Genomic DNA, 24,671 nt, shown 5'->3' with positions numbered 1-24,671 from the left:
TGAATTAGTCAGCTATGCTCTTGCTGTGAGAGTGGATGCCTCATACAAGGTGCAAAGAAAGAGTGCTAACACGTGTTCTGACACCCTTCAGAATTATGTAATTAAAGATCAGTCACCAGTCATATCCTGCAAAGGTTACAGTGCATAATGACATTTTCATTCCCTCAGCACATTTTGTGATTTTGTTCGTCGGCCATTGCATTTGTCTTAATTTTAAGAGGTTAATATTCAACACAATTGTATTTATTTATTTATAAAAAAAAAAAAAAAGAGAGAGAGAAAGGAATATGCAGTGAATTGTGTTTTTGATATTGTGAAAAAAAAAATACACTCCAGTGATAATCAATAACACGTCACAAGTGTCCTGCAGGAGCCCAGTGTTTCAATCATTTTATTACTTTTTTTAATTTTCTCAATCAATCCAGTCCATTGTTACATGAAACCCATCCTCCAAATAAATAGTCTTCAACCCTTGACTTCCACTTATCAAAAAAGTTAGAGCCTCGAAAAAAAACAAACAGCGATTACAATATCAACATGATTTACAATGCAATCAGCACATCTAAAACACTAGTTTGCATATTTCTATACATTTAATTGCCCCATGGATCTGGAACACAGCAGAGATTTAACAGTGAAGTGGTTAATTCAACCAGTTTGGAGTGTGAAGGTGCTATATTATGAGTTTTAATCTGTTAAAATATTCAACAGTCAACATTTTAATCACAACCCCCTTTTTTAAAAAAAAAATCAAGTTTTTTTTTTTCTTTTTATAATAATCTCTTCACAAGTCTGCACACTGGCAGTTACACACTGAGTGTTAAAGGTGGATGTGCGTTGAATTAGGGGAAAAATGTGAGATAATGTGAAACATCTGACAAAGTGAGCAGTAACTGGTATCGACCGAGGGTAAAAACACCCGTCAAGTCAGTGAGGGAGAGCTTCGGCCATTGAGAACAGCCAGTGATTTTTTTTTTTTTTTGTGATGACATACAGCCACATAGTTCATACACGGGCTTATTCACGAGTTATATTTGTGTATACGTCCTTTTACATTTTAATGGGAAATTAAAAAGGAACTTGCTGGAACTGAATTTGTGTAATGATCTGGGATAAACATTGAAATTATGTCACGGAATTCACACCACGCTGCCTACACACACTACACACAGCTTTGATGCTTGGACAGCTACTAGTCTTAAAAAATATATATCACTTTACAGATTGAAATTTGCATTTTAAAATTGAAGTAGCTGAGCAACCTTTTTGTTTTCTTGTACCTCATAGTGATACCTACTCATCTGGGGGTATTAAAAACTGATTGTTGAATTAGACTTTCTAGCCAAATTCTTTACAAAAAAAAAAATCAAATATAATCCTTTGGTAAATTGGTTCCATAGTCAGTTCCTTAAAGTGATACTCTACCTGATACTAAAAAGAAACTTTAAGTTTGATGTTAGCGTAGCTAGTTTTTGGAAAAGACATGAAATAAACTACTCCTGTACAATCTGAATACCTAACACCCTATAAAACTAGGGCTGCCTTCTAATGCAGTGATTAAAATCTTAATTATCAACTTCTGTCTGGGTGAATTAAAATGTATTAAGACATTAAACATATTTACTAATGTTTTTTAAGTATATTTACATAAACTGCATTAGTCACTTAACACATTAAACAGTTAGGATTCAGCATCTTCATTAGTGATCTACAATAATACTAAACTCTGGATATCTACCAAAAAGCTGGCTACCATTCAGTGGGAATTATTCAAATCATTGTTCTCTATTACACATACATCCTAAAGCTCCCACTTCATTAGTAACGCCTCATAATTATAACTTTTCAGCCTCCCTGACTGGTAAAGGAGGGGAGCATCCACGGTCAAGTAGGCTGATATTTAGACAGCACGGACCATTTCTGGAAGGCAGAGTTTGTCAGATGGAATCACAACCAAACAAGCTTCACCGTATGCAAGTGTTCTCTACTTCATTTTGAAAATTTAAATCAACACTAAATGCTGACACTTACCCAAGTGTTATAAAATGATCAAACAAATCACTGTTTGGCTCTATTATTGGCAAAAATGTTTTCTACAAAACTATTGCACATAAAAATACAACCTCTCTTAAGAACAATCACAACCGTCTCACTGCTCACATAACTGTGTGCAAACTAGTTCCAAGTTCCAACTCATTATAAAGTTAAGAAATCAACCTGTCAAAGTAAGAGAAATCATCGTTTTTCGATTAGCGTAATCACATTTATCAAAGTTATTAAAGAAAACTGTGCTACAGGAGTCACTCCAGTCAGCGGTTTAAAAAAAAAAAAAAAAAAAAAAAAAATCCATCCATTCATCCATCCTTTCAATAAAAGACAAATTAAAGTTGAGTCCAAAAGCATATCTGTGCGTTTGATGTTGCTTGTAGATATGAAGCTTCTTGTTTTAAGTCAAAATGCACAAATATGGTTCTTTCCTCTGAAATTATTCATTCTAGTGCATGAGGTGCAAGAGTTTACTCATTCACAGATGTACACGTCGAAACTGCACTTGCGCAACGTGCAGCGAGTGCAGACATGAAAGGGCGAAAAAGGCGTTTCTTCTGCCTTCATCACCTGATAGTGGGCTGAGCAGGGCTGAGTAAAATCAGCTGGCTTAGGGGTTATCATATAGGTGAGAAGTGAAACAGGTTGAGGAGGATTCACAGGTTTCTCTTGTGGGATGAAGGAATTTCTGACGAAACAGCTTAGAAACATTGGTTACTGCGGATGATAATGTGACAGAATATGAAGAATTGTACGTCCATATATCAGTTTATAAGCAGCTCCTGGCTGCAAGGAGAATCTGTTAAAAAGTGCTCTTGTCTGAAATGGATATGGCTCCTCCAACCCATCCTGCAGCTCCTGTTCTTGTTGCATCACTCCTGCCCAAAACCTTCTGTCTCTTCTATAGCGAACATGAGCTTCTCCTTCAGCTGCTCGTAGCTCTTGTAAGGAGGGAGGTCCAGACGATTAAAGCTACGCAGCGAAGAGAAAGAAACTAGATCACTCTTGTAACATGTAGTCTCTAACACATTTACATTGGATTTCTTACAATACAAACTAAAACAAAAATCTTCACATTATTCAGGTGCATGAACAAATGTTTACACAGCTGTTGATAGAAGAAATGCTTTGCTTTCCTTCTTGTTCAGTGTCACTTATGTAATTCTGACATCTGGTGTAAACAGTGCACTTAAGCACACTGCCGCGCTATTCCACCTAATGCTGTAGAGTAGTATCTGCTAAATAAACACTTTGCCAACTGCATTTCTCACAGCCCAACAACAAAGCATTCTCTCAGTGTTATGTAACATCCAATGCCAACTTAAAGACCAACAACAAAAGAAGGCAAGCCACTGCCCGATTCCTACATGACTAAGTGGGTTTGGTTATGAAAGTTTAATCCCCTGTCCTTTCGGTGAATATCTGTTGTAATACCTGAGGACTGAGGACTTTGATAATTTTAGAAATAGAATAACAGGTCTTACCATGTGTGGCTTCGTGGAAGCCAGTTCTCTTTGCCTACTTTTTCAATGCAGAACTTCTGGGGTCCGTTGCTTCCTATATGAATCAAGAAAAATTAAATCAAGAAGTCAGTGCTGATTTTAACATACTGTGTGTGTGTGTGTGTGTGTGTGTGTGTGTGTGTGTGTGTGTGTGTGTGTGTGTGTGTGTGCGTGCGCGCGTGTGTGTATTTTGCATACCCATCAGGTCAGCGAAGCCGCCCACAGGAAGACGACAGGTTCCTGTGACAAACTGCAGCAGTCTCATCCTCTTCTCATTGTCCATCTCCTTCACAAACTGTCAACAGATTATTCAGTGTTAACATACTTATCTTCACTTTACAAGGACAATTTAATAATATATAGTGCTCATAACTGATGTGCCAATCCAGGGTTTTGACAGTATTTGGACCCACTGACTCATTGTCTCACAACAAAAAATAATCACATCACAAGTTATGAGCTAAAGAAAAATAAAACCCTGAGACTGAAAACATTACCACACTGCTACTGCAAAGTACTAATCTACTACAGTCAAAGTGAGAAGAGGTGCATGAGAAATAGTTTTTTAATCTAGTCTCGTGTGCAACTAACCTGCCAGAACCAAAGGATCTGTTTGCTGCTCCGGGCATAATGCCTGTAGATTGTGTTTCTTTGCCAGTCCACCAGGTCTATCTCCTGCATCCCACACAGCATCACCTAAAGGTAAATGGGAAGGAAAATCATAAACACACTAAAATATGGAGGATTGTTATCTGCAGAAGGAACAACACAACCCTAAATATCAAACATTCCTGCTCTGGTAAGGTAATTAAGAATAGGTCTAGTTCCTTCACTTACCTCTAATTCCTTAGCGTCAAAGTATTGCAGGTATTGCTGAGGCAAAACTTCATTGAAGCCTTCGAAGAATGCTTGAGTCTGCTCCTCCACACCTCTGGACAGCCTCCACTCTGCCACCAGCCTGCGTTCAGAGAGATATGAAGATAAACACAATGAAATAAAATACATTCAAACAAACGGAAGGAATGGTCAAATTCATGGTTACATACAAATAAAGCGAGGAAGTTGTTAAAAATATCAAATTCTAAATCTGAACTACTAATATACAGCAGGTCTCCTTTAAGTGTTGTCATTTTATACCAATATGATGCATTTAATTAATTCATCTATTTAGAAATGACAATTTACTTTCCAATGCTAGCAGGAAAATGGGAATATTGGTCTCACATACAATATCGTGGGAAATGTTGACGTTAAACATGTGTGCAGTTTGTTAGTAAATGTTGTTGGTTGAAGACAGATGTGGAATGAGACGCAGCAGAGGACGCAGATGTACCTGATGTATTCCTCCTTGTTTTCCTCCGTTACTTGGACGTTCCCTCCGTCTGGTTTTAGCTCGTGGGTGGTAACCTCGCCCAGGATCTCCTTGTCAACGGAGAAGAACATCTCCAGCCCACACTCTTCTATGTTATTATCCCTGCAGGCCAGACAGACACCATCATTATTAGCGTGGTTTAAATAACAATGCTGTAAAGAAATCCAAGAGCATGTATGACCACGGAGCTACAAAACCAACTCAAGTCTTTTCATTAAAGATAGAAAACGTCAGGATTTTTTTTGTCTGCATCACAATGCATTTAGTGAAAGTTTTGCTGATGACAGCCATGTTTTCCTGAAAATATCTGACTCTTCAACAGGAACATTACAGCACTGGGATAAATCATGACAAAATGTAATTCAATGAGAGCCATTACCACTGAAAGATGCTCCTTTATATTTAACAATCTGCTGTAGCATCACAAAGAATTTTGCACAGTCACTTTCCAACTATGAGTGCACTTAATGAAAAAGTTTGACATTTTGGGACACAAGCTGATTAACTTTCTCGTAGAGGAGAAGATTAATACCGCTCACATGTCTGTACAGAAAAGCTTTTCACAGCTTAGCTTAATTTAGCTGAGCTAACCTGGCTCTGCCCTACTGTAACAAAAGCCACCTATTAGAACCACGAAAGCTCACTAATAGATATGTTATATGTCCTTTGTTTAATCAGCTGTAACTGGGAGACAAATTCTTCTTGTTTAATAAAAAAAATCCTTAAATACTGCAATCAACAATAAAATATCTCAAGATAAAAACGATTTAAGGTACACCACATCAAAATGGTCACTATGCCATTTTGAGTGACATAAACATTCTTGCCTGTCTATCAAATTATGTACACCATCTCCATTAGCCACCCACCCACCAAGTTGCACATTAAGGTTTTTATCCTCAGACCTACTTGATCCAGATGAGTGAGTTGTAAAACTCTGGATCTATGGACTCGAGGTCTTTCAGAGCGAGAGGTTTGTTCAGAATACGCTTGTAGAAGGGGAGGGAGAAACCGGTGTCGATGAACTTTCCGTGGAACAAAGCCTAGAAAGGAACAATGCAGGACAGCTGTTGTCATATAAATGTCACATTTGGTAATTAGATTTCAAACATGATCATATACAGTTTTGGATAATTTATATAAGATGATTGTGCTTTGGTCTGCACAAGTATGACCCATCTTGTGGGCCATAAAACTTGTGCCATCACCTTAAGTTCAAATACTGGCACATTAAGTAACTGCATTGGCAAATAGTGCAGGTACCATGGCAATGAAGCGTCCAATGAACTTGAAGTACTTCAGGTGATCGGGGTTGATGTAGGAGGCAGGGTTGATCTGCAGACAGTAGTTGTCCTTCCCAGCGTATTCAAACAAACAGTACATTGGGTTGAGCACCTCATGAGAGAGCAAGAAGAACCATTCTCTGAAAACACAACCACAAAGGACAAATAAATTAACAAATTAATGACACTTGAATGACAGGTTGTGTGGTTTGCAAGTAGCGTCAGTCAATAAATGACAACAAAACACACCTTAAAAGTCATACAATAAGATGCGACTGCACAAAATTTCAGTTATAATTACCTGGCCACACCCCCGTAGTCCAAGCCTTCCTCTCCTGGAAAAATGATCCACAGTCTCCGCCTCAGATCTTGCGGGTGGAAGCTCATGATCTGAATACAGATGAAAGAATTAAAACAGTTACACAACCCAAACACTGATAAGACAACCCGGTCAAACAGACCTCGTCACAAAAGAGGACAGTATATTGAAAAGATCACCTGTTGGAATGAGTCCTCAAACAAGGTTTTACGGGAGACGTTAATCTTAATGTGCTGAGGCATCGACAATTGCTGAGGAAAAGGAAAAACAAAACAAAAACAATTCAAATACTTACATTTTGGACAACCAACTTCTTTGTACACAAAGTTATTGTTATCTCTGCACCGTTAAGAGGAGACACTACAGGTGACATCATTGTTTTTTCATTATTTTGAGACATCTGGGGATTTGTATCTGCCATAACATGTCTATCGGAAAGGAAATGTCCAAAAAGCACATTATGGTGTTGATTTTAGTTCAGATTTCGGATCTGGAAATGCATGAATATTGTTTCTAATTAGATAGTGCTAATTCCATATTTCAAAATGAAATCTATCATAAAACATTTACTACAGAAAATAATTGTCTTAGTTTAAGTAATCGACTGGAGAAGCTTCAATGGGACGTCTATTAGTTTTACCCTATTCACCATTTTTGGGTCTATAAATGTATGGAATTTTATAATACATATATTTGAAAGGCCATTTCCTCAAAATGTTTGTTTCCCAGTCATAAATATCCATATAGGCACGCAGAGCAATCCATTCTGTGTAGCATTCCGTATTTCTATTTTAATCACATCTATAAAGTATATTTTCATTTAATTTCATTTATCTCTTAGTACTTCCTTTCCTTCCACTGCTGCTTCTTGTTCCTTTTGCTATTGTGTCAAATTGAAACTTTGACTCTAATATGTGCAGAAAATGAAACCAGTGTTAAGACGTCTGTTTTGGAAATGTACTCAAACTGGCACATGTTTAATTACATCTTGCTTTACTGGCAAATCTAAAAATATATTTAAGAAAAGTTGTAAGTAATCAGTGGGGGAAGTTTCATGGTGATATCTATTTGTTTCCCCTGTTCACCTGTCATGCCTTTGCGACAGTAATGAGTGCCCACAGAAAAGCAGCATGAAGATGAATAAAGATTTCACAACGCAGAGAAAAAAAAACATTACATCACCTACTGTGCAGAACATACCTGACACCAGAACCTGAAGTATTGCACTTTGGCTTTGAAGTCCCTGACATAGGTTATCTGTGGCCCATTCTCACTGTGGAAAAGACCAAACAAACAATTTTTAAGCACATTTAGATAAAGTATACACATGTCGTGTGTGGCACTCTTCAATCACTTCTTTGACTTGATGAGAACAAACAAGAACTTACAGTGAAGATTTCCCTGTGCGAGGGTCAATGTAGGTTGTGGTTCGCCGGTTGTGGTCTACAAAGTAGGGAATACCATCCACAGTGAACCTCATCTCCCAACCCTCTGGTAGGGGTTTATCATTCAGCAGCCTGATCAAATGCAAATATATGAAACCAAATGTGAAAATAATAAGTAGATACACACAAAATGTACATTGCAAGTGAGAGGGAATTAAATAAAAATGAGAAAACGTGCACCTAACAGTGAGATATACTAACATGATAAAAACTCATTTATGTACACATCTAAGCAGTAGAGATTATAATACATGCAATATTTGTTATTAAATATAGTATTAAATGGCTGCCCTGGAGCAGAATTTCTGAAAAGAGGTCCCAAATATAAGTCACTCCATTCTCCATACTTCACCCTTAACACCAGCAAGCACGTGTTCTAGAAATACTGGAGTTGAGCAAGTTGGTTACACATTAGCGCCTCTTACTGACAGTAACACAAAAGTACAGCTAGGATTGGCAGAATAACTTGCAGTGTTTTCAGTACAATAAAAGGTAAGACAGTATCAAGATGCACTTGGTACATGGTACAAACAGATGCATACACAGTCAAGCACTCACCCTTGTGTCCTGGGGTCCTCCCACTGTGTTGTCCGAGTTGGGTGGTGAACAAAATACACTCTGCCGTTGGTGTCTGTTCTTTTCTCTGACATTAAAACACACACAATTCTTTTTTCAGTGCATTTCTACTAACATCACAGCCAAAATCCTAAAAACAATGTTTTCTTAACATATGTGTAAGCAAAAGCTGAAACAAATGTTCAGTATTATTTACCCCAACCATGTGGCAGGGGGCCCAGTGGGTCAAACTCCTTATTGGCTGTGGCTGCCAACTGGTCTTGGAGCTGAGCCAGAGAGAGAGAGAGAGAGAGAGAGAAAGAGAGAGAACGTTAAAAATGTTGATCAAGTCTAAAGAAAACATTTTAAAAAACTACCACGTACTACCAGAGAACTGTAGTAGAGTTCAAATGTATCATGAAGCGTAATTGAAATTATAGCTCTGTTATCTCTGATCTCACTGAGTGTTTACAGTTTGACGTTTCTCAACCATGTCACTGAAAATCCCATTATTGGGATCATGGATGCATACATACAGAACTGTACAAGCAGTAAACATAACAAATCCAGTTATTAGGACAGTGACTGCTCTCACCCCATAAATGAACCTCTGGTTGAACTGCTGCATAGCTCCCTGCAGCTGGCTGCGCTGGTGCTGCCACTCCTCATAGTTACGCACTGACTCCTGTGTGGGGCGTTGCCATGTCGTAGTTCGGGTTATGTGGTCCACGTAGTAGACCCTACCCATCGGGTCCACCCTGCGCTCCCACCTAAAGAGAAGGGAAATGAAAAGAAGGCAGTGCTGAGTTGACAATGTCGGCCAAATGTCAGATGTGTCCAAGGGCTCCACCTGACATTTTTATCTGTTCTAGTATTTAAACATAAAAAAAACATCATCAAAAATGAGTGCAGCTCTAGATTAATGGTAAAAGTGGTTATAAAAAATGTCTGTACTAATCTGAGATGTTTTTTTATGGTATTATAACTGCAAGGTCCAAAAGAGCACAATCCAATAGAAAGGACAAATAGAATAGAATAGAATAATAGAGGAGTGTTGTCGTACCCTGTAGGGAGAGGCTCAGGTCTGTCCCAGGTTGTCCTTTTCTCAATGTGATCTACATAGTAAACCCGTCCATTCTGGTCCACCCTTTGCTCCCACCTTTAGATACAATACAAGTGAGTGAGTGAAGACATAACCCAATAGCCAGAAAATGAAAACGGATTCTGAAACAAAATGTATTTTAAAATACCTAAAAACACCCAAAAATATTTCTGAGGCTGTAAATCAAACTGCTAGGAACATTAATAATGGCCTAGGTGAAGTCTCATAGAACCAAGTGTAGCGCATTGCTCTTTTACCCTGGTGGTAAGGGGCCATTGGCCATGGGTGCGATTCTGGGGGTTGTTGTGGGCACTGCTGCTGTAGCTGAGGTCCCTGGTTTGGGGCCGCTTGCTGTCTGTGAAGAGCCTGCCGCTGCTGCTGCTGCTGCTGCTGCTGCTGCCGCTGCCGCCGCCGCCACCGCTGCAGCTGCTGCTCCTGTGCCTGAGTCATCCTGCTGATTTGAACACCCACTGGCTGAAGCCTGAGAGGATCCATCTGAAGCCGGACCCTCACTCAGCTCACTGGGGGAGGAACTGCTAGAAGAGGCTTGGGAGAGCAGTGGTGAGGATGGCAGAGAATAAAACATTTTAGTTTGTGAATTTGTTGGCACTGGTGTGTTTTCTTTGATTGCAGTCATTACACAATGCACACAACATTTTTGTGTATGAAAGAAAGTTCATAGGTTGTAAGAACATGAAATGATTGGTTTGTCAATCTGTATGTGAGCTACTGTAAAATTGTAAAATCTTGGATGTCTTGTGCCTTTCCTACTTGGTGAGGCTGCTGGTCGGCGTGGTGTAGCAGGAGGAGGTCGGGCTGGTCTGGGAGGACGTGAGGCGTTCGAGTCCCCTGGAGATTGTGAAGGAGATCCCGTTCCATTGACAGCATGACCATTAGGTACGATAACCCACTCCTCTGAGTCGCTGGAGGGAGACGTGTCTCTGCTTGACCTGAGAATCAAAATATTTACTCAAGTAATTCTTCCAGTGTACAAAGATTAGTTTCTATAAGTAAACACACAAACTTACTAAGAGATATGCTTTTATCTTACCAAACCCCTGACCAAAGATTTGCACGGAAAAAAGATTGCATTTTTTCACTTAGAACTTTTTTTAAATTGACAAAACTATTGGCCCAGATTAAATTCATGTTTATTAAATGAAAATGTACTAAACCTGTTGCCAGTGTCTCCATTTTGTCTTGCATTTCCATTTGGAACAGTAGCTAGAATAACAGAGAAAAACATGATCAGTGACATTAATGTCACTGCAACAGTGCAACTTGACATTGACTTAATAAGGACATTTGATTTTATGATTAGTTATTTAACAAACACATAACAATAGCATCTACCTTTGAGGAATCACATAATCTTGTTTATTACACAATTGTGTTCTCTGGTGTACAAAGTAATTCATACTTAATTAATACTACTTAATAGAATCCTGCATAATTGCGCATTGTATTTGTTAACCATGTTCAACCTCGTATAACATGTTTTGTGTCTCTGTGTGGGGTTAGTTACCATGTTCTTTCTCTGCTGTGGCGAAGGCTTCTGGGTCTACCTGCATGCCATCCAGACAGACTGACAGGTCACCAACAACATCCCGGGGGTCTCTGTCAGAGCACAGCTGCAGCGTCTGCACCACCTCACATACTGGGGAGGGCACAGTATAAAGTGTCAAACAGGTTCTTTTAACTTGCAAGACTGACAACAGACCTCAGGTAAACTCATCACACGGACATAGCTATTGAACCATCAAAGAAACGCTGAGGTAGTGGAGACTGCAGATGAATAAATGGGGGATTAAAAATAGAGACACATTTACTTTAGGAAACCCCCACCACACAAACACAAACACACACATTTCATAATCCTCTCATTCTCAACGTATTTGTTGACCGGTTAGAGCCCTGCTAGTTTAAGTATGGGGCTCTAAAGATGGTAGTGTCGGTCTCTCAAACCTTTTTAGTCTTGAGGAGCAAAAAGCATGTTTTGAGAATATTGTTGAGTAATGGCAAATGAAATCCAAGCAGCTATAAAAAAAAAATATGAACCAGACTCTCTACTTGTCACGTGGTTTCACATGCTGACCAAGTCTGAGGGGAGCCATTGTATTAGGCTGTAGACACACTCCAAGCAAGCAGAAGGTCATAAGTTTAGGTGAGGCCTGTATCCCAGGGAAAAGAAAACCTAGTGAGTAGTTTGCATGTGGGTTGCTATGCTTATCAAAGCCCAACAAAAACATTCTCATAAAGAACACAGGCAGATATGCACTCTTACAGAACGTGTGTGCACCATTTATACAGTTTGTGCAACATCTGCCAAAGAGAATAGGCTGCTGACAGATGCAGAAGCACAAAATGAAGACTATGAAAGAGATTACAAAGGATACAATTTGCCATTATGCTGTAATAACAATGTAGTGGGTGCTTTGTCCTCCTGAATACCTCATAATATTCTGAGGGAATTAGTCCCCAGAGCCTGGAAATATTAGCTCCACATTCTGAACCTTGGACAACACATATTTTCTGTATTAAAACTTTAAATTAAAAGTTGAAATGACAAAATAAATACAAGCAAATGCTACCAAATAGCCTAGTGCTATGACAAGATCACAGTCATATCATGTCATGCCAGTAAATGGAACTGTGAGTGGAACATTTTGAATGTAATATTTACTTTACATATGTTCAAGTTATGAAAAGTAGTATGAACTCACATTTCAAGTCATTAGCCTTAAGGGTCTCACTGATCTCCAGAGTGGCCATTCCCAACAGGATGTCTGCTTTCAGTGTCTGGTGGCTCCAAACACGAAAGATCAGCTTGCTGACCGGAGTCACAATTCTGTAGAAATGAGAGGAAATGGCAAGATTAAAATTCAAACAAATTCAAAATTAAGGGTTGTCACCACTAGTGATGAAAAGACGCACAGTCAAGTAATCAGTTACAACATGCAACTAAAATATAGATCCTAATACTCATGATATTGTATGTAGACTGAATTAAATTTAGATTAATAATATTTGTATTATCAATTTGCACATCATCCAATAATTAATCAGCTATTTGGGAACTGATTCCTCTACTAGGACAAACACAGCATTGGTACTCACACAGTGAGAGCCTGCTTCCATTTTGGACTGTGTGTATTGTTACACTTCTCCGTCCTCTTTGACTGGCCATCCACTGCTACCTCAACATATGGACTGGGACCAAACCAGTTCTTTTTGTTTTCCTTCAGCTTGGCTGAAAGAACTGGGTGGAGAAGGGGAAACACTACATTGAAATTACATGTATCATCACTTGCTAATACCATTAACTTATGAATATATACACCACCATCTCCAGTAGCCTAACTACTGGCTCTTTAAACATGTATCTACAGTACTTTTTTTATGTACAACTTTTGTGACAATAACCTACCTGTGACTTGTAATTGGGCCTTCATGGTTCATCCATAACACTGCAGCCTTGATTGGCTACACTGGAAGGACCTGCAACAAATGCAATGAGCTCATCAAATGTAAACACGGGACACTCTATGCACCTAACCTACTTAAAGAGTGATAGGGCTATTAGGTTTCTTCAGTCAGTGGAAAATACAGCCCGATTTTACATGGAGAGAAATTGAAAATATGGAAAGATACGGCCATCTAACTAGAATAAGGGGCATGTATGACATGGCAGGGTACACTTATATTTCTTTATAGGATGAATTTAAACTCCATAAACTGTGCACACATTTTTACATGATTTGGATTGTTTGTTTATAGACACACTGAAGGGATACTATACATTATTGTCAGGCTCTGTAACAGGCTAACTCATCTTACTATTGCAGCTTTATGCATTACGCTAATCAGTGTCTAGGTTTAATCTTAGCTATTTCAAGAAACCACCTTTCATAACAGAAAATCCCATCCTTGGCTAAATTAAGTCTCACTAAACCTACTTTGTTAATCTTTGACAATGTCCTTTGACAGGATACGAAGGTAATGGAAAGCAAGTACAGATTAACATTAATAAATAAAATTTAACAGAAAGATGTCGTGTGTGAATCAGTAACATAGTTGTCAAGGAGGTAGCGTGCTTCCTGCCATCTGCAACATGAAGGTAGTGATGTTAGCTTCAACTGTGGCTTAATAGCTTTATCTGTCATGTTAGCAAGAGGTTAGCCAACATGAGATGTGTTGTTTAGACAACTTCACACACTACCCTTTCGTAGACTAAGTGTTTCGCATGTGACATAGCTAAAATGTATTATAAGCTAACTATTATATAAATGGTTTTGTGAATTATTAATGGAAACTGAGAAGTTTCACCACCGAGAGGAACTTTGTTCGGCGACGTCCTGAACCCCGAGGCTTTAGCTAACCATGCATTAACTAACGTTAGTAATGCTAACACCACCGTTAGCAGCGTCGATGGCCCAGTTTAGATAGTCTCACACATGACATTCAGTGAAAGACTAAACGTCCATACCTGAAAGAAGCAGACGATAAAGGGCCTCACAGACTTCAGTTTCAGCTAATTGCCTAGATTGTTGACAGATAGCTGCCTGCCATCAGAGCAGACCTGTGTTCCGCTAGCCAGAACAAGACCGGCTTTTCCTGTGAGAGATTTTCAAAACAAAACAATGTATCCCATTTTGTTCACGCACAAAAAAATATACTTATTATATGTTATAAGTATAGATTATATTACAAAACACATTATGTACAATTTAAACATACAATCTCATTCGTGACCTTAAAATTATTAAATTATTTTATTTTAAAAAAAAAGTCATCAGTGGATGGAGTTTGATCTGCTTTGGAGATGGAGTTGGGTCAATCTGACCTAACTGTTTCATGGGTGTGACTTGGCTTGCAAGCTTAGCCTTGATGAAATGTGTCCATGATCATTGCACGTTTAGCACTGTGCTGTAATAAGGCTGAAAGCTCTGAAAAAGCTCTTGGACCGCAAGTAGGGATTGTTTTGCTCCAATTGAGCACAATGTTTTCTGCATGCATGTTTGTCACAAGACTGTATGTTCTTAAAACAGTTCAGTAGAGTTATTTCTATTATTATTACTGCTAGTGTTCACAATCATAACACCAATACAAATGTGTTACCACTGTTGTTGCTTTCCATCTCGCCTATTGGATGTTTGTGCACAGTAATTGTTAATCCATGGAATGTTCTTGTATCCATTTCATTTTACAATTTAGTTACGATAAGTGCAGTAGTAGTGTTTTTTGTTTACACTTTTATTTTGAAGGCAAGAACGGAATGACGTCAAAACTAATATTGACATCACCATAACACACATTTTCACAATTCGGTTATAATATAAAGAACAGTTCGTCCTTATATTGTGTGTTACCGCACATGTCATAAACTGGTCTAATTCCTAACCTGCTAGTTACGTTATTAATAACACATGATCACATTACAATAATGATTAATAGATTTATACGAGACGCCATTTTGGGAACGCCCACTTATATCGTTCTGGGTTAAGTTCTGGTCTCGTGATACCTACCGCCCTGTGCTAGTAATCAGCTGTTAGCATACCCAACGTCTCTTTTTGTAAAAGCCATGTTATTCAGCTAGTTAAAAGACAAACAAACATTTCCGAAACAATCTCAACGACCATTTAAGATGTTGTCTCGTTTACTGAAGGAGCACCAGGCGAAGCAAAATGAGCGAAAGGAGCTGCAGGGTAAGAGGATAGATGGTTAGCTGTCGTGCTAACCGATGCTAAAAACAAAGCTGATGGAAGTTGTGAGAGGGCTGATGTAGTCCACCGATTTATCGATGGTTTGTTTGTCTGTGTTGATGTTTTTCCTTGCACAGAGAGACGCAGGCGTGAGGCCATTGCTGCAGCCACCTGTCTGACAGAAGCCCTGGTAGACCACCTCAATGTTGGGTATGAGAAGTCTGCTCCATGCGTCACTGCTCTTATTCTTTATACCTGAAATTAAGCAGATGTGTTGTCATTAGATTTCATAATGGTCGAGTGGTAGTGGTGACAGGTGAAGTTGTGACCCGGTTAAAGGAATACATCACATAATCCTGTTAAATTCTGGTCTAAAATCTTCTCTCTCACAAAGACACCCATCAGAAGCCTGCATTTATCTTTTGTCTAAATTGTTGTTACATTGTTGGTAGTAATCAACTACAATAGCCAATTCAGTCAGCTTTAATGTTATTTACTAGTATAATTAAATATTTTCATTATAAAAGAATCTGATCATTACTTTCCCAATCTCAAATGGTCTGTAAAATGTCAAAAAACTCTGAATAATGCCCTTTACAATGTCCTCAAGCTCCAGGTGACATCTTCAAATGTCTGACAAACAGCCAAGACAAAGTATATTACCTTTACATTTTATATAAAGGGAAAAGGTAGCGGCTCCTCATATATTGAGAAGTTAAAACAAGGATATGTTTGGTATTTAAGGACTTAAATGAATTTCGAGATGATTAAAATAGTTGGGTGAATAATGCATAAACGGTTAATTGGTGATTGATTGATTCCCTCAATTTCTATCTAGATTTAAGGTGTAAAATTAATTGATATCTCCAGCATAAAGGTATTCAGCTTGGAATAATGAACAGAAAGAGCAAATCTTTATAGGTGATGAAAGATTACATTTTTAAAAATTGCTTCAAAATTGATTTGAGCGCAGTAATCAAACTCCTGATTAAAGGCATATTATTTACTAAATAGTTCTTCTGCATGATAAACATATTCCTTGAAGTCACAGGCGACGTATGCACGTGCCACACTAGTTTTGGTAGTGTAGGGCAGATTGCACTCAGACTGACCCAGCCGGGTTTCCCACCACCAGCAGCTGTTTTCAAGAAATGGAAAAAGTCAGTCCATTCTCAGCAGGGGAGAATTCGCCTAATGTGCAACACAACCAAAAATAGCACATTAAGATTGTTAACAATGTGAAAGTTGTGATGAAATCAGCTTAAAGAACAAGAATGGGATGCAAAGACCATTGTTGGCTGTTCCTTTATAGAAAGGATTACAGCCAAAATCCTTTAGTGCCTCTGTAAGATTAGGTCTAGCTTGAATATTACAATATAAATTCACTACAAAGGATGAAATTAATTAACCCATATGTATGTTTTAACAACACTGTTGTATTGCACATCTCATTGTTGTTTCCTGTTCTACTTCAGAGTTGCCCAGGCATATGTAAACCAGCGTAAGCTTGACCATGAGGTGAAGACTCTCCAGGTGCAGGCGAGCCAGTTCTCCAAACAAACTGCCCAGTGGATCAGTATGGTGGAGGGTTTCAATCAGGCCCTAAAGGTAGGATACACTGTGTCAGTAAGAAATTCATTTAAAACAAGACATTTCCTCCATATAATGTGTCCAGAATCACACTGACTTTTATCAGGTTCACAAAAAGCAGATTAGTTTCACTCCAGAGCTTTGTCAAAAGTCTAGAGCTGAGCAGATTTGACAGGTGGTAAAAGCAATTCATGAATGAATTTCCACTTCCTGCTTTTATCGTCTTTACAGGGTGTGGAATGATGTCTGGAGATGTTTAAAACCAGTCTGTTGCTGGTCCTTGTTATAGATAGACTGGTAGATGTAAACTATGGGAACACTAACTCTGATTCTATACTCTTTTTGAACAGGAAATTGGGGATGTGGAGAACTGGGCCCGCAGCATTGAGATGGACATGAGGACTATCGCATCAGCTCTGGAATATGTGCACAAGGGTCAACTTCAGTCTGCCTCCTCATAAACCTATTGGTTGGATGTTTACAGCTGAAACTAAATACTCTGGAAAGGAATCCACAAGACTCCTGTGAGCTAAGTCTCGAGCAGTAATGACTTTTCTTGTCTGCCTGCCCCGCTGAGTGGGCTAATGCTGATGGGTATTTTGCTCAGAGAAGTGTTGAAAGTCATTGCACACACCTGCATCACTGCTTACACTCGTGTGAGAGCAACGTCTACCAGTGCTAGCACACAATAATGCTGAAGTTCAAAGATCAAACGTGTGTACAATTAAATAGATCCAACATCTATTTAGTAGCGACTTCAGTTAAAACATAACATTTTAGTTTTTGTATAATTGGGGATGAAGCTGTGTCAAAATGTTTTTTTTTGAAAGATGTCACGTTAGAAATCACCTGCTTGTAATCATTTGAAGGGGCTGCAGACAGTTCCCGCCTGTTTCCTTGTCTGTTACCCCTAAAAGCGTTTGATAGTGAAGCTTCTTTTCAGCACCTGATACCTGAACTTTATGTTTTATATGCCTTTGCACAGTGATGACTGACACTGTTTGTTGCCAGACTACTTAATTTAAAATTTTGTTGCCACTTACTGATGGAACATTATTTTTAAATAAAGTTAACAAATGCACTGGTGTTTTTTTCTTGTGAAACGAGGCAAAATGAAAAGACAGCTGAAGTATGACCGTATGTCAGGCTTCACATCAGCTGTGATCTGAGAAGAAATCAAAAATCAGGAAAAGTAAACCTTTGCATGAGAACCTCGTGATGCTTAAGGGGCACTTTAGCAGGTTTGTTAAACAGCTATGCTTGGGAAATCTTTTTAGTTGTAAAATACTTGCCGATCGAGGATTGTTTTGATGGAAGGCAGTAGACCAGATTCCAAAGTAATAACATGAATCAAGATCTTAAAATTTAGGTGTAACCCACAGAAAACAATCCATAAAAGTGTACCATGATCCATGAATATTTCACTACGTATTTTCTTATTTGTGCTGTGTAAAGTCATACCAACAGAAGTACTAATAAAATGAAAGAATTACAAATGTACGAATTACTGCACCTCACATTTGTTGAAGTTTCTTCTGTGTACTGAGGTTGAAATTTGACACAAATCTGCAAACAAATAGGAGGGACGTCACGAAATGTATCAGTAAACACATTTATATGTGAGAATAAAATGTATTTCAACAGATTCTGTTATGGATATTTGCTGTGGATATCTCTCTGTTTTTCTGAATATGACTTTACATAAACATTTTAAAAGCTTTGTGTTGACAGTATTGTGGACAGTGTGATATTTGTGTATCGTGGTATATATTTGTGGGTTACAACTAATGAGGTCCAATAAAGCTTTGCAAGAAAACTATTGGTAAACCACCAAAAAATAATAACCTGGTTGTATTTTCCTGGCTGGGGTGACACTTTTTTGAAATGTGTGACGTGAAAGAGAGTTATGTCACAATGTACTTGGCTGTTTAGTGTGGTCATGTAAGTGCAGGCGTGTTTAGTAACGAGTTACACTTTCAACTCACTGTGAGGGCTACTATTATGGTAGAAAAGCCAGGGTCAAGAACCAGCTGGTAATACACTTGATCCTTCAGTTTCCCCCTCACATAGAAACATGCCTGTTCTTCTTCACAGTGGTAGTCTTTATGTGAACATTTATTTTTGTCCAAGCAAACATTTTCACAGAAATGTCAGAGTGTTTGACAGAGAAAAAGTTATGATATTCAGATCATTTTTCTCATTGCACCAGGGTTTCGTTTAAGTCATACATTGATAAGCCACAATACAATGGCCACTTATTGTCAACACCAGCGGAATGAGCTGATTAGTCTGAAAACATTTGAAATATTCATTTAAGTTACTGACAAAAGAGTATACTGCTAATATTGTGTGCCATTTGAAAGTGATATAACTGGTCAGTGAACTGAACGAGCCGATGAGATTATACACATGTTTTTGAGGGTACGTAAGGCTTAAATATGTGGGATTATAATCATTTTTTTTAAACATAAAGTACTTCATGCGCCTGTATACCTGTGGGAGCCAGAAGGTACTAAAAAGAAGAAATACCAGATATTTTTGTACAATGCTTGTAAAATCACCGGATGTGATCCAGAAGCAAATCCTTCACAGTGACAAGTTGGAATACCTAAACAAAAAGTTCTTTGATAAGCAAGTTCACATTGTGTACAGAAACTGCCACCACCACTTTCTTTTTTTTTCTTTTTCTTTTTTTTTACGGATTGGGGATTATCAGTCGTGGCCTTGTCTTAAGGGATAAACCACAGGGATAAAGCCTCTCACTGACCGGCCTCTCTGAGTTAAGACAGAAGAATAACCAGAAAGGGAAAGGGAAGAGGACGGATAACTTGTGGTGATCCATCAGGAAAAGGTAGGATGATTTTGATCTCGCTCACTATCAAACTAAACAAAGTACTTTCTCTGGCCTACATGCCTGTTTCTTACTGATTAACCTCTGTCATGTTGGTAAAAAAAAATTGTATTTTCTTATCTTCGAAATAAAAAAAAAGCTTGCAGCAAAGAGGAATGAGGTTTAAGGTTTGATTAAACTAGATTGATACATATTAACATTGAGATATACTTGTATAAATTAACTAAAGGGCTTGAAACTGTATCAAATTTTCTTCACCTGATCATTTATTTAATGGAAAATGTCGCCATGCCAACAGCAACAGCGTGGGTCTTGTATCTGGTTTGGGTCTGCGGGAAATTTTGATATCATGTATAAAAATGACTCAGTGAAATATCTTTTATTTTTCCCATTAATAAGACAGAAAACTAATTGGTTTCCAGCAATGAGCAGCTTAAGCAGCTCCGTCACGGGCATTAAAATCAGGCTTGAAAACAATGCACCCCTTCCCTCCTTGGGTCTCCCTCCCTCACCAGGGCCTTTCTTCCTTCTATAAGTATTACCTTCTAAGAGTATTATCCAAATATCTCTCATGCGCCAAAGCAGTGCAGCATTACCTCTACTAATAAGGCCCTCGGTGAACGAACTCATTGTATCCCATAAGTTAGCACAAAGGTTCAATAAACCAGGAGAATGCTTTAATAAAACCTAAAATATTATGAAATCGAGTGGGGATTTGGTTGTAATGGTTCTTGAAATAAGTTGGTGTATTTCTGCTTCCCATTCCATTCCTGAGCAATCAGATTTGGTAGTTTGCCATGTTAATACCTCCTAACATTTGCGCAACATGTTTTTTCAGCAAGCACTAAGTCCTCCAGTTGACCAAAAAACCTCTAAACCTGGAAGCAGCATGGATACACAGTTCGTCTACGACCTTTTAGGGTGAGAAATATCAATGATACACTACAGTTTCTGGAAGATATTTGGCAGCTTTTACTTGACTTTTGAACTTTCAAGTTTGTAGATTATTTTGTAAAAGATACATCCCTGCCTTCCTCCGGTCCAAACTTCTCCTCTCTTGTTTCTTTTTTCAGGGAAAATGCGTGGTTGTACATCAGCGGCACCCTCGTGGCGCTATGGATTCTGGTGTGGCTGTACAGAGACAGCCTGGAGATCGAGGACATCAAGGATAAGTACGTCTTTGTGACCGGCTGCGACTCTGGGTTTGGAAACCTTCTGTGTAAGAAGCTCGATCGCAAAGGTTTCCGCGTGCTGGCTGGCTGTCTCACAGAAAAGGGGGCAGATGACCTGAAGAGGGTGGCGGGGCCTTATTTGAAGACCATCCTGCTGGATGTGACCAGTCTGGATAGCGTCCAGAAAGCCATGGAGTGGACCAAGAAGGAGGTCGGCGAGAAAGGTGACTATTGACGTTGCATTCTCCAATACACTCAGTTAAACTTTGCAAGGGAGACCTATAACACAAAACATGTTTGTTAATTTCCTTTCGTAGGACTTTGGGGTGTTGTGAACAATGCTGGACGCTCTTTACCCATGGGCCCTTCAGAGTGGATGAAAGTAGAGGATTACCACAGCACGCTGAAAGTCAACATGAACGGAGTAATTGCCATGACGATGACCTTCCTGCCCCTCATCAAAAAGGCACAAGGCCGCATCGTGAACGTCGCATCGGTGCTGGGCAGGGTGGCTGCGAACGGCGGTGGATACTGCATCTCAAAGTTCGCAGTGGAGTCTTTCTCCGACTGCCTCAGGTGGGACTCACACGGCCCTCATCAGCATGCTCTGTAGCACCAGTTAGCCCTTTTTTTAACATCTCTATTTCAATTACGAGGACAAAACAGCCAGTGAAGTCATAATCCTCATATCTTTAATGTTCCATGAGGGAGATTTGGTTTGCAGACAGGGGGGGTTTGTATTAAACCTTTTCAGTGATATTAAAGTCAAATAATAGCAGCAGATGCCAGGAAGAAAAGGAAGATGAGGCCAGACAGGGAAGAGTATTGTAATTCTCCTTTGTTTTTCAATGATTTCATTCAGGTGTGCTCACCATGGACCAATATTCTTACTTTATCTTTGTTTTTAAGCCTGTCTGATATTAAAGGTTCATGCAAAAGGTTGCAGCCATCGTCACAGACCTGCTTCAAGATCTGTTATTTATGCAAAACTCAATATGCTCTCCGTCTTCAGGAGGGATATAAGCTACTTTGGAATTAACGTGTGCATCATTGAGCCGGGCTTCTTCAAGACCGCAGTGACGAGCCTCGATCCCATCGAGAGGGAGCTGCATCGCCTGTGGGACCAGCTCACCCCTGAGGTACGAGCCAGCTATGGAGACAAGTACCTCGATAAGTGTGAGTAGACTGCTGTTATTTACATTCTTTTCATACTGCATGTACTTTTTTTTACATGTGATTTCATTCACAATCTATGTTGACCGATCACAAAACACACGTGGAGAGTCAAATATAAGTTATACTGAAAGTTGTACTGTTTTAAATTAGGATGAAATGTAACTGTTTGCTAATTTGTCGTAAAAAATGTCCCCTTTTAAGCAATGAATGTCAGAATTTGGAAAGCATTCTTGTTTTTCTGTATTTCTACATAAAATAACATTGCATTTAGTGAAAAATGCAACTTCATCGTGACTTTAGAAATAAATCTGTCATTAATCTCACTCTCAGACAAGACATACATTTAGATTTTAGGTGGGACGCACTGAAATGATCATGTTTCATGCTTAATTGATTTGTAATTTTCAGACATCAAGGTCCAGCGTTTGATCATGGGTGCTGTCTGCGACTCTGACCTCAGCAAAGTGACCAACTGTATGGAGCACGCTCTGACGGCTGCCTACCCACGCACCAGATACAGCGCCGGCTGGGATGCCAAGCTTATCTGGATCCCCCTGTCTTACATGCCGTCCTGTGTAGTTGATATTGGGCTGAAGCTGGTGCTGCCTCGCCCTTCAAAGAGCGTGTAATTCGCGATGTCTTGAAGAACTGCCTTCAAAGTTATCAGCCTTTATGTGTCATTTTGATGCCGTACAGAGTGTGACTCTAAGAAGTAAATCTTATGCCTTTCAAAATACCCGTATTCCTTATTGACACTGGCCATGCAGTGATCTGATGTTGCAATGATTATATTTAAAGGTGCATGATCTGCCACGTGAACCAATTTTTTCTTGCCTGATGTCTGCTTGAGTTAGAGAATATGACAGAAAATAATGAAACTGTATTATACAATTGACTGTTTCTTTGTTTGACTGTGCCTTTTGACACTGTTATTTATGTTCCTTGGGGTGAATGCTGTCAACCATCAGTGGCTAAATAAACAAGATTTTACTATCAATAAACAGTCCTCAGATTGCAAAGGTCAACTTATTGTGACCACAAATAAAAGAAATATCATGAATAAATGTCAATACTCTCTGTTACAACAATGTGTAGCCACATCAATGAACAAAGATGTATGAAGGTATGTAAAACCTTTACATGTTGGTGAATTTCTCCTTGTGGTAAGCGTAAATGAATTAATGCAGAGTTAAGCATTAAAATTTAATCAACAGTGAACTAGTCATCATGAACTGACATGTTCGTGTTATCTAAGGTATCAATTTTTACACTAATAGTTTATAAATATATTATAAATTAATATATATTATTAAAGATACAGTTATCAAGTAACAGTTAATTCATACAATAATAAGCATTCTGTTACTGTTGATAATTGTCTCCTGTCAGCTGATATCAGTACGGTTAATAAAGATGTTAAATGTGCAAAATGTAAGAATTGGCTAACTTTCAAAACATACGCAAAAGACAAAAAGGGTACCATAGCATAGCTCCATGCAGCTGCCATTAGCTTGTTAGCTCAGTTAGCCATGCAGCTAGAAATCCAGACGGTGAGCTTGGGGATCAGGGGAGTGTTGATGCTTACACTGCTGACATGGCAGCTGAAGTTCAAGATAGACTAGAGCTAGCTGGTTTGCATGCTAACTTCAACATTATGTAGACATCATTACGGCATTATTTCATCGCATTTTGTTGGTGATTTTAGTTAATTTTTGAATGTTTCAACAAAAAGTTCTAACGTATTGCACCTTTCAGCAAATAACTGTCATTAACAGGATTCATTTCAAATGCAAGACAGTGAAGACAGAATGCTAAATGTGAGAAGGAAAATGCACCATTTGGACCAAATGAATGATCGATTAAATTGGATGAGTGGGAGATTAATCAATGTTGAAGAGACTCTGTAGTTAATCTATACCAGTGCTAACCAGGTGGTGCTACAATCACATATGGTTGCGGGGAAAAAAACAAAACACAAGACACAAGAAAAGAATTTGATTGTCACTGATATGCACTTTCCTCAAATAGTGTATATTTTACTGTTTGTTACGATCAAACTAAACATCAGAAAGGCGTCTGTCTACACTTGGATTACACACACATGTAAATCATCTGTGTAAAATCTAGATTTCCTGGCTAATAAATTCCTTGCTGGCTGGGGATCATGTGTTGTTAGCAGCCGAGAAGCTTTCTCAGACCTAAACATTCCCGAGGATCATAGAGACAGACATGAGGTAATGGGGAACTGTGGAAACAAAAGTTTACATCATCCAAAATCTGCTCACAGACGCAGTCCTCATGGTAGGCCTCTGCGCTCCAAAACACGTTTCTGGCCTTCTGATTGGCTGTTGTATCTGTCAGCCACATGACAGGTGCTTCAGGAGCTGGCGTGCCTGTTTTTAATCGCAAGCAACCCCCTGATGCTTTCAGGTGCCCCTCGTAAAATTGTGATTTCCTCCATCGTTTTTGTTTAAAGGTTGTTTGTTTTTCAATATGGCAAGTTTTTTCTGACTGGAGTCGAGGGTTAAGGACTGATATTGTAAAGCCGACTGT

The 24,671-nt window shown here is 38.9% G+C and overlaps 3 protein-coding genes across 3 annotated transcripts; 2 read left to right on the top strand and 1 right to left on the bottom strand.

Moving 5' to 3' along the window:
- Nucleotides 1–365: 365 nt before the first annotated feature.
- itcha (itchy E3 ubiquitin protein ligase a) lies at nt 366–14,247 on the bottom strand. The gene is made up of 24 exons (XM_030420818.1): nt 14,111–14,247; nt 13,052–13,122; nt 12,742–12,883; nt 12,348–12,472; nt 11,150–11,281; nt 10,800–10,848; nt 10,396–10,574; nt 9,882–10,170; nt 9,586–9,681; nt 9,118–9,292; nt 8,740–8,809; nt 8,526–8,610; nt 7,911–8,039; nt 7,723–7,795; nt 6,702–6,773; nt 6,505–6,593; nt 6,184–6,343; nt 5,830–5,963; nt 4,882–5,022; nt 4,386–4,506; nt 4,140–4,244; nt 3,747–3,843; nt 3,531–3,603; nt 366–3,018 (listed from the first exon to the last, which is right to left on the bottom strand). Exons 2-24 carry the CDS (start codon nt 13,074–13,076, stop codon nt 2,919–2,921), a joined length of 2,661 nt encoding a protein of 886 aa, XP_030276678.1. The 5' UTR covers nt 13,077–13,122; nt 14,111–14,247; the 3' UTR covers nt 366–2,918.
- Nucleotides 14,248–15,091: 844 nt separating this feature from the next.
- On the top strand, nt 15,092–18,735 carry bloc1s1 (biogenesis of lysosomal organelles complex-1, subunit 1). The gene is made up of 4 exons (XM_030421245.1): nt 15,092–15,332; nt 15,467–15,539; nt 16,805–16,937; nt 17,270–18,735. Exons 1-4 carry the CDS (start codon nt 15,272–15,274, stop codon nt 17,378–17,380), a joined length of 378 nt encoding a protein of 125 aa, XP_030277105.1. The 5' UTR covers nt 15,092–15,271; the 3' UTR covers nt 17,381–18,735.
- Nucleotides 18,736–19,637: 902 nt separating this feature from the next.
- rdh5 (retinol dehydrogenase 5 (11-cis/9-cis)) lies at nt 19,638–23,188 on the top strand. Its single transcript, XM_030421244.1, has 6 exons — nt 19,638–19,770; nt 20,609–20,691; nt 20,844–21,166; nt 21,260–21,518; nt 21,955–22,118; nt 22,527–23,188. Exons 2-6 carry the CDS (start codon nt 20,660–20,662, stop codon nt 22,745–22,747), a joined length of 999 nt encoding a protein of 332 aa, XP_030277104.1. The 5' UTR covers nt 19,638–19,770; nt 20,609–20,659; the 3' UTR covers nt 22,748–23,188.
- Nucleotides 23,189–24,671: the final 1,483 nt, after the last annotated feature.

This window comes from Sparus aurata, chromosome 6 (assembly GCF_900880675.1).
Source record: "Sparus aurata chromosome 6, fSpaAur1.1, whole genome shotgun sequence".
NCBI lineage: Eukaryota > Metazoa > Chordata > Actinopteri > Spariformes > Sparidae > Sparus > Sparus aurata.
This window is presented reverse-complemented; position numbering and strand designations above follow the sequence as displayed.

Coding starts and splice junctions, on each gene's coding strand:
- itcha (XM_030420818.1), bottom strand. CDS start 13,076: ATGAAGGCCCAATTACAAGTCACAG. Junction 12,473..12,741: donor TGGAAGCAGGCTCTCACTGT/GTGAGTACCAAT, acceptor TCATTTCTACAG/AATTGTGACTCCGGTCAGCA. Junction 3,844..4,139: donor AGATCCTTTGGTTCTGGCAG/GTTAGTTGCACA, acceptor ATCTGTTGACAG/TTTGTGAAGGAGATGGACAA.
- bloc1s1 (XM_030421245.1), top strand. CDS start 15,272: ATGTTGTCTCGTTTACTGAAGGAGCACCAGGCGAAGCAAAATGAGCGA. Junction 15,540..16,804: donor GTAGACCACCTCAATGTTGG/GTATGAGAAGTC, acceptor GTTCTACTTCAG/AGTTGCCCAGGCATATGTAA. Junction 16,938..17,269: donor GTTTCAATCAGGCCCTAAAG/GTAGGATACACT, acceptor CTTTTTGAACAG/GAAATTGGGGATGTGGAGAA.
- rdh5 (XM_030421244.1), top strand. CDS start 20,660: ATGGATACACAGTTCGTCTACGACCTTTTAGG. Junction 20,692..20,843: donor TTCGTCTACGACCTTTTAGG/GTGAGAAATATC, acceptor TTCTTTTTTCAG/GGAAAATGCGTGGTTGTACA. Junction 21,519..21,954: donor TCTTTCTCCGACTGCCTCAG/GTGGGACTCACA, acceptor CTCCGTCTTCAG/GAGGGATATAAGCTACTTTG.